Source organism: Amphibalanus amphitrite, unplaced genomic scaffold (assembly GCF_019059575.1).
Source record: "Amphibalanus amphitrite isolate SeventyFive unplaced genomic scaffold, NRLGWU_Aamphi_draft 000003F_arrow, whole genome shotgun sequence".
NCBI lineage: Eukaryota > Metazoa > Arthropoda > Thecostraca > Balanomorpha > Balanidae > Amphibalanus > Amphibalanus amphitrite.
In genome coordinates, this window is record NW_024881500.1 from 496642 (window position 1) to 512036 (window position 15395).

At 48.7% G+C, this 15395-nt stretch overlaps 1 protein-coding gene across 1 annotated transcript in view; it reads right to left on the reverse strand.

Annotated features, from left to right (window-relative positions):
* The window catches only part of LOC122393676 (RNA-binding protein Musashi homolog Rbp6-like), a 130545-nt gene that overhangs the window by 13617 nt on the left and 101533 nt on the right, over positions 1-15395 (reverse strand). Inside the window, exons 8-11 of the mRNA XM_043389949.1 lie at positions 12677-12759; positions 9610-9694; positions 7232-7309; positions 2759-2977 (exon numbers count right to left, since the gene is read on the reverse strand). Of these exons, the coding sequence (XP_043245884.1) occupies positions 2759-2977; positions 7232-7309; positions 9610-9694; positions 12677-12759 (465 nt within the window). The remainder of the gene's footprint in view (positions 1-2758; positions 2978-7231; positions 7310-9609; positions 9695-12676; positions 12760-15395) is intronic.

Consider the following 15395-nt stretch of genomic DNA (forward strand, 5'->3'; position numbering starts at 1 on the left):
CTGGACAAAGAAAACCATCGCGCATAAACGGGAAGCCGCCTTTGGAGGCCGACAACAACAATTGGTTGACGGCCAACTCAGTTGTCTCGACGGACTCAACGATTCGCTGCAAACCGCCAGCGTTACGCCGACGAGCCGGCAAGACATCCACATCGAGGAAAAACAGCCATCGTTCAGAAAAGCTTATCTTTCCATTATGTGGGATTCCATTATGTGGGCACCGGCACGTGTATGGATAAAGTGCCTAAAACCTGTGACGTGGTCGAAACTGAAAGTTGTGAATCTAGAAATTTAAAACCAAATCCCTATGCATAGTATTATTTATTACAACACAGCAAGAAGGCAGGAACGACGAAGTACCTGCACTTGAGTTGGTATGAAAGGAGGTCAATACAAGTTTAGGCCTATGGCAAAGCACAAATGTCGATGTTACCACTACTGATTGATCAAAAACCTTTCACCTTAACCCTCGCCAGCCGAGGGGGGGGGGGCGGGTGCCGCCCTCCATAGGGTTTTTTCGCGATAGCTCCGAACACGCGGGCGATAGAGAGCTGAAACTTGGCATACCTGACCTTTGATCCAAGCCGGATCTTTTGACACCAACCGCACTTTTGGGTCAGGTCAGGTCACTGACCTATGACGTCATAAGTGAACCTCTGCACGGTGTTCAGATGTCGCAACTTCGCAACGCCCTCACTGCCAGAGGAGATGTCACAGGGAAATGAAACTTGCAGGATCTAGTATCCATTATGATTCCCACAACTTGTATATCTCGGATTTTTCCTAAAGGTCATATGAGGTCAGGTAATTTTCGTGACCTCACCATTATAAGTCAATGGGGGAAAAATGAAAACTGCTATTCTGGCGCCGGGAACGATCTCCAACTATCTCAAGCACACAGAATCGTGATTTGATGCACTCCTTGCAAGGTTAGATGCGTCATTTTTGCAATGTTGACCTTGCGTGACGTCATTTATGACGTCATCAAGGTCATATTAGTTTTTCGTCAATAACTCTTGATCAAATTGAGCTAGCGAGTCGGGAAAGCCACCAATGGACTCAGGAAGGCCTGCCGAATCGAGTGATATGCGACATGACCTCTTTCGACCAACTTCGTGACCTGGGGGTGCTGACCTGACCTTGACCTGAGGTCAACACCCCAAGTTGACCTGACCCGGACAAAAAGTATATCATTCGACGCGCCTGAGCGAGACGAACACGATGCTGCCAAAATCGGCGCTCTGCGGCCGTTTGTTGCGAAGTTATTCACCAAAAACTGAACCGTACCTTGGGGCACTTGACCTGACCTCAGAGGTCACCGGTTGACCTAGGACCTTAAAATCGGGTACCAATCTCTGCGTCTCGTAACGGCGCACACGCTCGTTTTTTCCGGGACGCGCTAGCTCCACCAGGGGCGAAACGGCGAGGGGGGGGTCGTACCCGCCCCCCCTCGGCCGGCGCGTATGTAGAAAACCAATAGGTCCGGCGAGGGTTAACATTACTTAAAGTTCAACGCCAAAGGAAGGTGATTGGTTCCAACTCGCAGACACATTCAGGTGCAATATCTATGAACAATTAAACAAGCCAAAGAGCCCAGACTTAACTGCGTATTGATTTAGAATTAAACCTAATTAGACGGTTTGTAATTATCCCTACGGAATGAGCAGCTTATTGAGTCGGTCATGCCCTCGGACGGCTGCCATAATTGCCGCAAAGAATGGCTGCGTCAGGGCGTCGACAGACAGTTTGGATAGAAATTGCGCCCGCCGCGGTGCAGAGCTAGATTCTCGTGGGCGATTTATTGAGCCATCAGTGAGTGGCCGAGTGGACACTCCGGCGGCCGATACCGCCGCCGGCGGGATGCGTTAGGGACCCGCACTCGGCCCTATATCATTATAATGGCGACCAAGTGAAAGCCAATCAGGTTTCGCAGTGGCTCAGCCAGGGACGAGCTGTATCATTCTATAGCCTAGCGTCGGTCGTTTCGCTGTATATCTCGATTAATGTTAAACCAATAATTATACCCACGAACGGACAATGCGCTGATAATGTCCTCAATAAATGAACGGAAACCCGTTCATCATTTCGGTGTGAATAAGCACCTATTTCTGGAAATTCCATGCAAAGTATGTATGTACAATAACACTTTTAAATAACCTCTTCAACAAATCAACTCAGGAAATACTAACAAAACAGCGCAGCAACGCCGGGTAGCTCTGGATCCCGCAAGATCTTCGCGGCCTGGAAGGTAGACTGTGCCGCACGCTCAGGTGCAATGCGGTACAGCCTATCTAACGTCAAAACAGAGGATGCTCTATCTGAATGAGGAGAGGAAGTGTTGGGGAGTGTTGTTCTATCAAGCTTCCAGCGGTTTTCCTCTTCAAGCCAATAGTCTAGTTTGGTCGTTGAATGAAATAAGAATCCCAGCTTACATGCCTGTAGCTATAACAACCCGTTCAAGTGTTCAGGTGAGTCGTATAGACCGTGCCCTGTCCGCGTGGCGTACGGTTTGTTTGCTCTCCTGCCCCTTCCCGTACGGTTCGTTCTCCTCTCTTCGTGCCGTCCGGCTGTGCGCTTCCCTGTCCATTCTACGGTACGGATTGGTCGCTCTCCGGTCCATTCCTGCAGTGCTGGTAGCCTGATCACCCGTTCGCGTGTCATACGGGTTGTTCCCTCTCCCATTTCCACCCAGTACGGGTTGCCCGCTCACCTGTCCGCGTGCCGTACGGATTGTGCTCTCACCCAAGGCCCCTCTCACCTGTCCGCGTGCCGTACGGATTGTCCCGGTGCAGCGGCGACTGGCTGACGTGGTTCTCGGTGCGGCTCGGAGTGCTCAGGCTGACGGGTCCGGCGGCCGGCACCGCACCTGCCGAGTACTCCTGGTAGTAGGTGGTGCCGTTGGCCCGCTCCGAGCTGCCGTTCGACGCCAGCGCCGCCCCCGCCGGAGACGGGAAGTAGCCGTACGATGTGAAACCGGCTGTCGGGGGAGGGGTGGGTCAGCGGGGAGGGGTCGGCGGGAGGGGCGGGACAGCGGGGGGGGGAGGGTCAGTGGGGAGAGATCAGCGGGGGAGGGGTCGGTGGGGACGGGTCAGTGGGGAGGGGTCAGCGGGGGGGACAGGGTCGGTGGTGGGGAGGAGCAGGCCACCGGGGGAGAAAGGCAGGTAAGCGAGAGTGGGTATACTCCCAAGGGAATATAATGAGATCCCAGTGTACAGCCGAGCAAAGGATCCAACTTTGCGGTGGAAGTACATAACTGCACCAGCGAAAGCTGAAGAGCCGAATGCCACACCGAAGTATGTCTGATTGATGGAAACCAGAAGCAAGTAGATATGTACATACATAGTTTGGCGTGACTGAGGCACGTCTTGTGTTGAAAGATACGTGAAGGGAAATTTAAGCAGACTTTACTGTAGGTAAAGCTGAGCAAGCGGCAATGTTTTGCACCGCCAGAGATTGCGTCTGTTGTCAGTGAGTTCGTACGTTCATGTTGTTAGCTATGCTCGCCTGGGTAGCCTAGTCCCCTCACACAACGTCGAAGAAATCGACCCGACTTTATTTTTCATTAACACTTAGTGCGCCACAGCTGCTCTATGAGTTGTCTTATTCTATAACGAAGCATAACAAAACTAGACCAGCCTGTAGACATTCGGAAACGAAGCCCAGCATGTAAGGACGGGACGGGCAACAACAATGGTAACACCTCTTAAATCAGCGCTGTAGAATCCTAAGAGCTGGACAACGCGTCTTTGTGCCGCTCTTCTAACTGCTCTAACTCTTTGCAATCGAATCAAACGGATTCTAGAAAAGTAGTTCTTTCAAGCAAGCTGTAGTAGCCCTAGAACAAATAGCCTAACTTCTAAGACTAGGGTTGGTAATTCCAGTACAAGCGCAGCAGCATATCCGGAACAAACTAAGCCCACTTGGACTCAATTCTAGTAAATACAAACTTCTATGCCGAGGTGCAGTGCCCCATAGGGCGACCTGCTGCGTTTCTAAGACAAAATGCAGTGCTTCTAAGTGACCGCAACACCTCTAAGGCGGCTTGCGAACATATAGGGCGATTTGCAGCACTCTAGGACGAACTGCAACACCTCTAGAACGAACTAGTTTGTCTCTAAGACTCATTACTAAGACGTAGTTATTAGAGTGACCGAGCTTACCGGCCGGGCAGGCGGCATAGGTGGGCCTGACGGCGGCTGGGACCAGGGCGGGGGGACGCGCCCCTGTGGGGACTGGCGAGCGGCCCGGCGCCGCCACCAGCAGGCCTGCAGGCACACCACCGTCTCAGCCGGGTGGTGGATAGGGGCAGAGAGGCAGAGAGCGGACACGGGGGCCAGGAGTTGATCTAGTTCCCTGGCCAGTGCTACAGATCCGTGTCGAGATGTAAAGGCTTGGCATGTTTTGAGGGCCAGGAGATTCAATACAAGCGGCTGCTTCAAATACTCTCAATTTATCTCTCTTTTTTAATGCGCATATCGTTTTCCTGCCTGAAACTAAATACGCACCAAAATTAATCGTACCTAAACGCAACTTCATCTACAACCAATAGTTTTACATAAGGTTGTTATAGCCTAACGAATATTCCTTGAAAAATAATTCATGGAGGCTTGTGTAGTCAGAACTTCCGAAGAGAACTTCCGGCTTCTGGAGCGAATCAATGCGAGCAGGAAGAAAAACGCTAATGAACAACAAGCCCTACACACATCTTACGAGAATTCGAGCACCGAATGTCGTCACTTCTATATCGCAGCTGAAGTTCAATATGCAACAGGCTTATCCCGACTGTCTAAAGCTCGTCACCACCTTCACAAAGGTCATCGGCGGAGATCTTTAGGTGCGGAAAAGTCGAGCAACGACGGAAGCAATCCATAGTTGATCCCCTTACCTGCCAATCTCAGAAGAAAATAGCATCAAATAAGAAAGCTTCTCATGTCATCCATACACATGACTTTGACGAACAAATTAACGGGGAATACACCAGTTTTCAGAATGCATGAAACAGTAAAGAAGAGTAGAGGACTATGCCCATGTAGAGAAGAGTGTTTTATCACAGGCGACGTAGTCGCCCGTCTGGCCCATATTCCGTTAGAATGCAATGCGTTTACAACAGTTTTTAGCAGCTTGATGAAGTGTATTTTCTCTTGAAGCCCACATAAATTAAAACGGCGATTCGTGATGTCTTATCTTCGCCACAAGAGCATAAAAAACATGGCACAGGGCAAGGTATGCATACACACTGAAGCAAAGAAGACGGTGCAAAGAAAATATACAAAAGATGCAGTGCCACATACCAGAAAAAAGAGCGTTAGTGCACGAAATAATGAGACAAAAAGAAACAACAGAAATAGCAGCGCACACCAAAGCAAAGACGCAGGCAACAAAAAGTGAATGAACACACAAAACAGGATTTATTTCATTCTCCGCACATAAAGGCGACACAGAAGTGCACAATCCAGCAGGGGAAACCCAGCATCGACTATTTACATTGTTAAAATTCCGGCCATGCAGTTTATTAGGCACATCCGTGATCAATACCCGTGCGTTTACGTCACTACCGAGGTGTTACGATCGTGGCTGAATAAAACAAACATACGCGGCATAAATGATGGCTACCTTTGTACACGTACAATTAAAACGCACCACTCAGCGGCGCATTGCGAAACGGATCGCGTTTTGGCTCACAACATCAAAGCCCAGGAGAAAACATTCACCAGGCCCTAGACTACTGGCCTAGGGGATAAAATCATTGCGATCGAGCAATGAAAGGAAAGACTTTGAAAGTCCAGAACTTCGGGGCGCCCACACCCGGTCTCCCATACGTTGTCATCCACATCACAGACAGGAACGCCAGTGCTCCCCAGTCCATCTCTGATGGTTCGATAGCCTCTTCGCCCCAGCACCGTGGGTTGTGCACCCGCACATCTCGACACGGAGGCCAGACAAGAGGTGAAAGATCCAGGCGCGTGAAAGACGGACAGCTCCGATCCGGTAACCCGGTTGTCCCCTAGTGCGTGGCGTCCCACAAACGCATAGTCGACACGGGTCTGAGCATTGGCGTACTCCGCGAGCTCATTTGGTGGGGATGGTCTTGGGGCAATGAAGTGACCAAACGAAGTTGCCAACTAGCCCGTTAGAGAAACGCGATGTCGTTCCAGCATCACCACTCAGATAACCTAGAGGAAAACGGCAAGGTCAGTCACAAACATCCAAAAACGCAATGCCTTTTGATCGTAAATAAAGTGGATGCAACTTGAAGCGACGTACCTACTGTTTGCTGGAAGGCTTGAACTGTATAGAAAACTTACATGCCAAAATATCGTAATAGAATTAGCGACATCATAGACACTATAAAGCAATTAAGACGAATGAACCTTTTTACTAAATAGTCCGCCATTCATGAACAGACAACTTAGAGTAGTAACCTCAACAGGGACAACAAGATACTGAATTTCCTACATCAAAGAAGCCATGTTCTTCGGGAAGCCAGACGATTCGTAGGTTATCATAATAAAGCTTTCACCCAACAGGCATCTTCAAGTCTACCATCCGATCAAAAGACCTAGGTCAACAATCACCCATGACGGCAGAGGTCAACTACGGAACAAACTCGCCGAGGAAAATCGACTACCAGAAAGTGAAGAGCGGCTGAAAAAGCCTCTTCTACAGGAAAAAAGACACCCAACACCCAGCACCAAAGTACGAGGAATAAAAGTCGCCTGCGAGAAATGAGCGCCCATGACCACAGACAAACCATTCTACGCAACTGGAAGAGATCTACAGAACTGGTAGAGCCACCGAGAGTCGGGCTACTAGGACGATAATCGAACAGCAGATTCTCGCAGATGGAGATAGATCTGGTTGAAAAAAGTCAGCGTAGACTACAGGAGCTGGTTGGTCTATGCAGTTCGTTTGGAGCCTATAACATAGGAGCAGGATGATAAAGAAACACTTCTTCGTCTGTGATGGCCAGTTGTGCGTGATCTGAGCGTACACAATAAAAAGCACAGATCCTATCACACATTTAAAATGCAGCAAAAGTTATTGGGAAGGCAAAGGCACATCTGCATCTGTGCTACAAAATCAACAAATGTAAGTACTGAATGTACTGCGAGCTCCAGAAGGGCGTTACTCATTCGGTACAACGCTACAAGTAAGAGCAAATGACGCAGTCTAAGAGAGGCGACAGCTACAGGATGCACTCCGTTGTGACTCGGCAGAAGGGAGCACTTACCGTAAGGGAAGCCGAAGCCCGGGTAACTGGAGTAGCCGCGACCAGCGTAAGCCGCGTACGCAGCCGCCGCCTGGAAGCCTGCGACAAACCAGATCGAATTCAGGTCAAATTCAGGTCATATGTTGGTACAAAGCAAGGGCGGCAAGTGACGCAAACAGCGGAAAATAAGTTTGAAGATTATTTCATCAAACGATTGACAATTAAAGAGCACCGTAATTCATTTATTTTGATGACCTGTAACCAAGTGTGAAACATTACTCGTAGGTAATCATTTAAAAACTGACTCCCAATAATGGTGGCAACAACATTATGTTGCTGAATTCCAAAAGCGTAGAATAAAGCTTCGCAAGTTGGGTGGAAAACTCATGATACGACATGGTACAACTCGATAAAAGGGTCAACTACTTGCAGGCGAATATAGCATGCAGGCAGGTTGGTTGCGACGGAAAAATGGCTGGGTAACGTTCAAAGAATAAAGATGTAACATAAAATGTTGCGATGCACGGCATCACTAAATAAGAGCAATCGCTTCTAAATTTGCTTCTACTGGATGTTTCTCAGAGGGGATTCCGGGATATGCATTTAGGTAAATGTAAAAAAGCAGTATATTGAAAACTGTTTGCATGACTTCATACTAGATACTGCATCACAGCTTTTTGTACTGACATTCGTAGAGAACAAAAGAAAACCAATCAAAATATAACAAATCGGTCCAGTTTGCTGGATAAACAAGAAAGTTATCAATGCAATCGCTTTGAACATTAAATTTCATTGCGTTTAACGTAACATCTGCTAATTTTCATCTACCCGCCTTCTGGGGAAACATTTTCGTGCCAGAAAACAAAAAATGGTCGCAGGCTCACCTAATCAAAATAATGTAAGGAACTAATGTTCGCAATATACAGCATTCTATCATGGGAAACGGACAGTGGTCTAGCAGATGCATGGGTTGGCTGGCACGGCATACGCACCATTTTGCAGCACCCCAGTGACCACACTCTCTGTGAATGGGGATGTGCGATTCGAACGTTACATTCAATCCCACTAAACTTACGTAGGTAAGTGAGTAAGTATATGTTGGTAAGCGGCATTTCTAAAGTCGTACATTTTAGCGCTTGTCTATTGCAGTTTTGTCACCAATAACGTACATATTTTAACAGAGGCTAACATAACTTTGCAACCACCACCGCAAACTAAAAGATATAATGCCCACTTTGAAGCATGTGATACGCCCTCAAATATGAGAACTGACCGTATCTCACACCCATCGTCTCTATCGCCATCATTTTAAACTGTGGACAGCCAATCCAGGGAATTTTGTGCGGCGATTTATCAGCTGCGAGCGCCTTTTGGGCGTATGACGTCACTACCACGCACGAACAAGGATGATCCTTTAGTACGTAGCAAAACAGGCCGGAAAAGACGTAATGAACGACCACCAGTCAGCCTCAGCGTCTCTGCACTATTGATGGGAGGAAGCAGGGGCACGGAACCGATTCTTTTTAGGGTAAACTGGTGCTGATAATCACATTTACTTTATAAGGATACAAAATAAATCAAGTATTAATTGCAGCGAAGTTAATTTAGCAAAGCCCACGGAGTAGGTTGACAGTTTATCATTTGTTAGGTGCACACATGGAAGATATGGTATTTTCCTGTCGTGGCAACAGCAAAAGCACATTGTATCAGCATGCCCCTCGTCGTTGCGAGTTCGAATGGGTTACAGTAAAAGTTACGAAGTGCTATTTGGCGCGCTTTATATTTATGTATCAAGGCATTATGTATGCACTTTGCTCCACCAATGGCCAGTCTCATCATAATACACTACATAGGACACAATAGGTTCGTGTGAAATGTGGGATATCTACCCCCTAGTCAAACCCGCGGACCGCTAGGCGGCGTGTTCGAAGTCGGACCCCGTCACATCCGCACCCAGCAGCAACAGGGCGCCGGCCATCCCGCGGGCAACTGCAATCTCGGTACACCGTCGGCAATGCTGCGAGTTATTGGCCACATAAATAGGGCGGCCGAGTGGTGCAGCGTCGTCCCGCGCTGCTGCGGCCCCATCAGGCGTGATTTACAGACAGCAGACAACGGCTAGACAAGCTCGGAAACATACACGGTCGGACGGGGAGGGGGCGGGAGGGGGAGGTGACAGAAAACACCAGCTATGTGACCCGCCGCACCGCGCCGGTCTATGGGCGACACTCAGACACACCAAGCGTCAGCTGCACAGCACACTGATTGCAGATAGTTACAGTTTGGGCACAGAGCTGAGGACAGTTTGAGTTGTGAGGACAGAAGTGTGAGGCCCTCCTGGCCGGTGATATGGGGTTGGAGGGATGTCTAATGTGGGCTGATTAGTCTAAATAACTCACCGTAGCCGCCACGAGGCGCCGTACGACCCCTCGCCAGGGTCTGCGGAAGCATCACCTCCTTCGGCTGCGCCTTTTTACACTCCACCTGAAGAACAGTGGACGAGTGTCAAAAATCAGAAAATAAATAAATCAACAGAAAGAGAAGGATTCAAGAAGAAAAAATAAAATCAACAAAAATTCATAAACGGTTTTCAAGTGACTGAGGAATATTGCATTGTCAACTACACCAAATGTTAATCGCCACAAATTAGCATGATTGCCACAAATTTGCATCGGTCGTATCCCAGCACACAGCAGCCGCAGACGCGCGCGCTCCCACCAGTTCCACCCAGCCCGGCGCGCGGCTTTCCTCCGTAATCCCATCTCTCTGGGTGTGACGGCGCATATCCATCAGCAGATGGACCGCGACTATTGTGGCGAGCGGTGCGGGATCGCGCGTCGGCCGCGCTGCTGACTCGGCCGTTCTCCGGGCGTACACAATGGGGAGCGCCGGCCGCGCTGCTGAGCCAGCACATTGCAGAGTATTGTCGTGCGCAGCGCGCCGCGCCGAGTCGGGTAGAGCGGTCTCCCTCCTCTGCCCTCTTACCTCCTCTCTCCCCGATTCACCTCCCTCTGGCATCCCTCCTCCGTCCTCCCTCCGTTCCTAACTCTTCATCTCCCTGCGTTCCTTTCCTTTCGCTGTCCCTTTCTCCTATCCACCCAATCCTCCTCAGTTTCACTTGTTTCTCCACGACCTCACTCCCGTCTTCCATCCACTCTTCCCCACTCTCACCTATCCCACCTTCCCCACTCTCACCTATCCCACCTTCCACTTCCACCGTCTTCTTACTCTTATACTTATCCCCCTCCCCACCTACTACACCTATCAGACACGCCCGCAGTCAGACCGAGAGGAACGCTCAGGAGGCGAGCTCCCGCCGCAGGATTCGCCGCTCGAACTACTGATGGCGATTTGAAGGCTCCCCGGGGCCCACTTGGGTAGGCGGGAAGTCAGCAGTGCCCAACTGCCGGTCTCAGAGCTGAGGTCCAACTTTCCGCCGCACCGATTGGCCAACACGGGTTTGAGACAGGTAAAATATAGCCAGCGGAGAGCGCACAAATGAATCATTGGCAGTGAAAAATCAGAATCAGAAGACGCGGACATGAACAATCATTGCGTATTTCTTTTGTCTCCTTTAGACATTGGAGGCATACGGTTTCTGGCCTAATAGTTCGAAGTCCAGATAAAGACCAGATATACACTATACTACAGGGTGTCTCAAAAGTTCGTTCACACATTTCCCATGCCAATAAAGCATATAAGAACCGGCAAAAAGTATAAGGTTTTGGTGTCTGTATGTACACTAGACAAATATGCATGCTTTGACAACTGATTAAGAAGGTTGGAAGCCAACCCCTTTGCTGTATCTCCAAAAATATTTGCCCATACCGATTTTTGCTGCTCCGTCAGCTGCCGGAGGCTGATAAAAGGTTACCAGCTTTCAAGCTCTTGCAGGGGAATCCCCTGCAGTTTCTGCGTCGGATTTAGTTTTGACTAGCTCCCCGGCAACATCTGATTTTCCCTGAAAGCCGACAGCTTGCATCGACACCATTCTTGAGTATTTTGTAGGCATTCTCTGGCGCTAACTCCTTCATGAATGACTGGCGCCGACATCCCAAGCGCCATTTTCCTTTTCAAAACGACCCCAGTCCTGAACAAACGGGAAGTACCAGGAGTAAATTTTTCGCATCATATGGTAGCAGAATGTGTCGGACGTCTGTTTCTCAGACACATTGTGCAAATTTTGCAAATTCCAAGCGCTCGTCATTCCCCATGCCAAGACATTCGCTCGGTTGCGGAGTGTTTTCCTCGGGAGATGTTCTGCTTTGTAAACGGCCCAAACCTGTCCATCGTGTGGTTTAATCGGGTTTTTGTGTTTAAAAGAAAATTATTCGCTGCAGATCTGCCTCTTGAAACTTCGTTAGATAAAATTTTACAATAACTGACACTTTTGGAGGGTCAGGTGTCCTTGGCATTGACAATTTTTGTGTTATTGTCCCCAAAAATTAGCGTTATAGATATTATAAACAATTTCAAATTATAATTTGTCTTTATTTTACTATGACCTGCACTTTTTGAAAATGGGTAACCTCTGTCTGTGACCTTCTTGCCAGTTTTCAATAGTTATGACCGCATTTTCAGCTGCTTTCCGGAACACGAGTCTGCTGTCGTGCGAGGGTCGTTCAAAACGCCGTTAGTCTCGCATGGTTTCGTCCTTCAAAAATTTTAGCCACCGTTTTTATGAGATGATCATCATGTTGCACTCATCCTCGCCGACACTTAGCCATGTGTCATTTCCGACTTAACCATTCCCATTACCCCTGAAACAGAGAGTTTCACAACATACCCGACTTTGCAACCTACATTTTCGTGCCTCACCCATGGTCAGAGGTGAACCCTTTTTGTGAGCTCATGAAGGGTCGAATGCACTTGAAAACAATGAGACTGCTTGAGGAAGGTTGTCACCAATGCCCATGCAAAATTTCGACTGTTAATTTCTTGTTGATTCAGAATTATTGACAAAAAAGCATGGCTGGTACCTGTGAACGAACTTTTGAGACACCCTGTAGTTGAGGTTAAAACACAGCGCAGGTTGAAGGGACAAGGACTAAATGAAAAAGCGTGTCAGCAAAAATATGCGCCGCGTCTTAGTTTTTTTTTCATCGTCTTTGGCGTGAGTGCCCCTCAGGGCCGACACTCTGACTCGACTGGATCGATACCTAGCCAATTAGGGCCCTTCCTCCCTCATCAGATTCATTCAGAGCAGAAGCGAACTGGAATACGAGACCGCGGATCGACTGCTCATCACGCGCCCACAAAAAGCCACGCCATAAAACGGAGAGCCGGCCGGCAGTCTGCAGTTGGACAGTGCGGTCCCGCACCGAGTTCGGATTTTACCGGCGGCCTAGAGGGCGAATTCAGGCCAATGTGGCACTGACGATGTGCCGCCGACAAGCTGATAGCGGCGAAATGTGCGCGCCGCATTAGAACAGGGCCGTATATTCGGCCGCCACATCGGCTACTCACCATTTTATTATTTATTTCGTGGAAGTGAATTTCGCACACTTTGTCGACAACGTCTTCGCTCTCGAATGTGACAAATCCGAAGCCTGCAACGGAGGAAATGCACGTTAGACATCATGTTAGATTAGAATTAGCGTCACCGCTGCGCTGTTTACGAGGGGTGAAGGGACTGTTTAAATGGGCGCGGTTCACGATTCAGCACAAACAAAGGTGGGAAGCTCGCTGAGTTCACTTTGTCACAGATCGTTACACGATGTTGCAGCATGTGCCGGTAACATTATCCCAAGGCGTTTGACAGCAGTGCTGCACGTCTGATAATCAGGCAAACAGCAGTTACTTGCAGCAAGGGAAGAGTTACTGCTCGAACACTGCTGCTGTCCACAAAAAGATGAGAAATGATGTGATAATAGAGTATTACCACATCAGAGGCAAAGTCAATGAGTCAATGAGTCAACACTGAATGTAAATTCCATGTCCAAGCTTCAAAATGGCCCGCACGGCTCACGCTTTGCATCAAAAATAAATGTCAAAGGACGGCGAGCTTGAAAAGATCGGCATAACCAACCGCTCAGTGATTCTACCAGCGTTCTTCCGAGTCTGACATTCAGAAGCAATCTCAAAACTCTTTGCGATGTATTTGATCGCATTATCATTTAGATCATCATGAAACAAACATGACCATAAGATACAATGAAGTCGCAGATGGGAAATTATCCGTCAAAATGTAACTGCTAGACGGGACAAAGGCCAGAGAGTTGTGGCGTCTTTCAGAACAGTTCAGAGAGTATTTTCATGTATCAGAGCCCGCTGCGACGCTACCCACTGAATTGAGATTTGTCCTGAGCTCAGAACAATCTCGAGGCCCATTTCGGCTCCTTGGGATCAGCCATTGCAGAATTATTTGTCAAGATGACTGAACTCACCGTCAACATCGGCAGATATATCATAAAGCTAATATCAGAAATAGCCCACTAAGTTATCCCGGAATCAAACGCTGATAAACATTACGATCAAGACACGAGAATAGTTCAAACTACATTGGCCCAATGGCTCGTCGGAAGTCGATAAATCTAAGTCATTCATAACAAACCAATGAAAATATTTAAATATAACTTGCATAACGACAAACCACACCACAGATCATGGCGTTATTTGTAAATAAATTTTTGTGGAAGCACGCCGCATCGGCCCCGACATATCGACATTGCCTTCCGGCCGTATACAGGCTGCATCTGCAAATAGAGCCGCGTTCGACGGAGGCGCAATATGCCCGTCAGTGGTACTGAGAACCGGACCGGTCGGCGACAGCGGCATACTGCAGAGGAGCGTCCGCTCGTGACAGGCCCAGTTAGGAATACACCGCCCCTGTCAGACTCAGTACTGGCTGAAATCACTGGCCGCCGGCCACAGAAATGATCGAGACTTTGTTGACGGCATTGCAGGGAAATATTCACTAACAAGCTAATGGTAAACTGGTAAACTGGGCAGTAGTAACTATACCCGGTTTTACAGTTATCTCCCAAAAATACGTGTCATTTGATGTGCCAGATTGTGGCATAAAATATGCCTTCCGGGGAGGTGAGCCGCCTTTTTAAACTCGTTATTTACCGCTATGGCAGATACGGCGGCCGAACCATAGCTCAGAGTTGCTCGCTCGGACACAATCCGGTCCAATGGTCCAATGGCCCGACTTGCCGCCGGGCCATCATCTCCGAGATGAATATGTACATTAATTGAAGTTTATGGCGGCTTACGCGCTCGACAACGAGATTTGAGAGGAGATGAAAATGTCAGACGGGCTGGCGATTAGCTGTTTTATGTGGGACGACGGCGGCGGCGGCGGCAGCGGGCACTCGCCCGCCGCTCTGTCGCGAGAGGGGCGGCCGCAGTTAAAATGGGCCGCGGAGCGTCGCCGACGACGACGGCAGTTAAATTGTGTCGGGTACGGCGGCCGAGTTTGGCGACCGGTGTGCGACCCCCGTGAAAAGAGTCCGCCGGAGGCAGAAAGGTGACATCGATCAAACTAAGATGGGTGTGCAGCAGTAGCCGGCGACCCACTCCCGCGACCCGCACACAGCCGCACGACGTACAAAGTTGGCCACCAACAATTATAAACAGTGGCAGTGATATAGCTGCGTGTGATGAAATGGCGTAACTTTGCAATACCATGGCGGCAAATATCCAACTTGAAATGAAATAGTCAAACACCAATAGACACAGCTGATACAGTTTCAAATTTAACATGGTAATAAATGGAAGATCAATTTGATCTTTAACTCTATCATCGTGAGCTTTAATTTTGATTGTATTTCCTTAATCGGCTGTCCGTCATTCGAGTATCAATCACCACTTGCCCTAGAGCAAGAACCACAGGGCACAAATCCACTACAATCCACGCAGATTGACAAAACAGCACCCTAGCAAATCGGCCAGCTGTTCTACCCGTCTTTAGCTCAGCAGGCCGGGCTCTGAAAAACGCCAACAGCTCCCGCGCACCTCTCTTCTCGGCGGCGCCAGAACAACAATCGATTAAGATTACGGGACAAAAACATATGGTAATTAGTCAGGATTAATTAGCAGCTGAAATGCGCTCGCCGGAGTGGCAGCGATGGTGGTAAAACCCGGCCCAAGATGGACGTCGTATTAATTAACTTCTGTCGTGATACTCTTTTACTGGTGTTGAATGTCAGAAGTAGAATTAGGGAAACTCGTGCGAGATGTA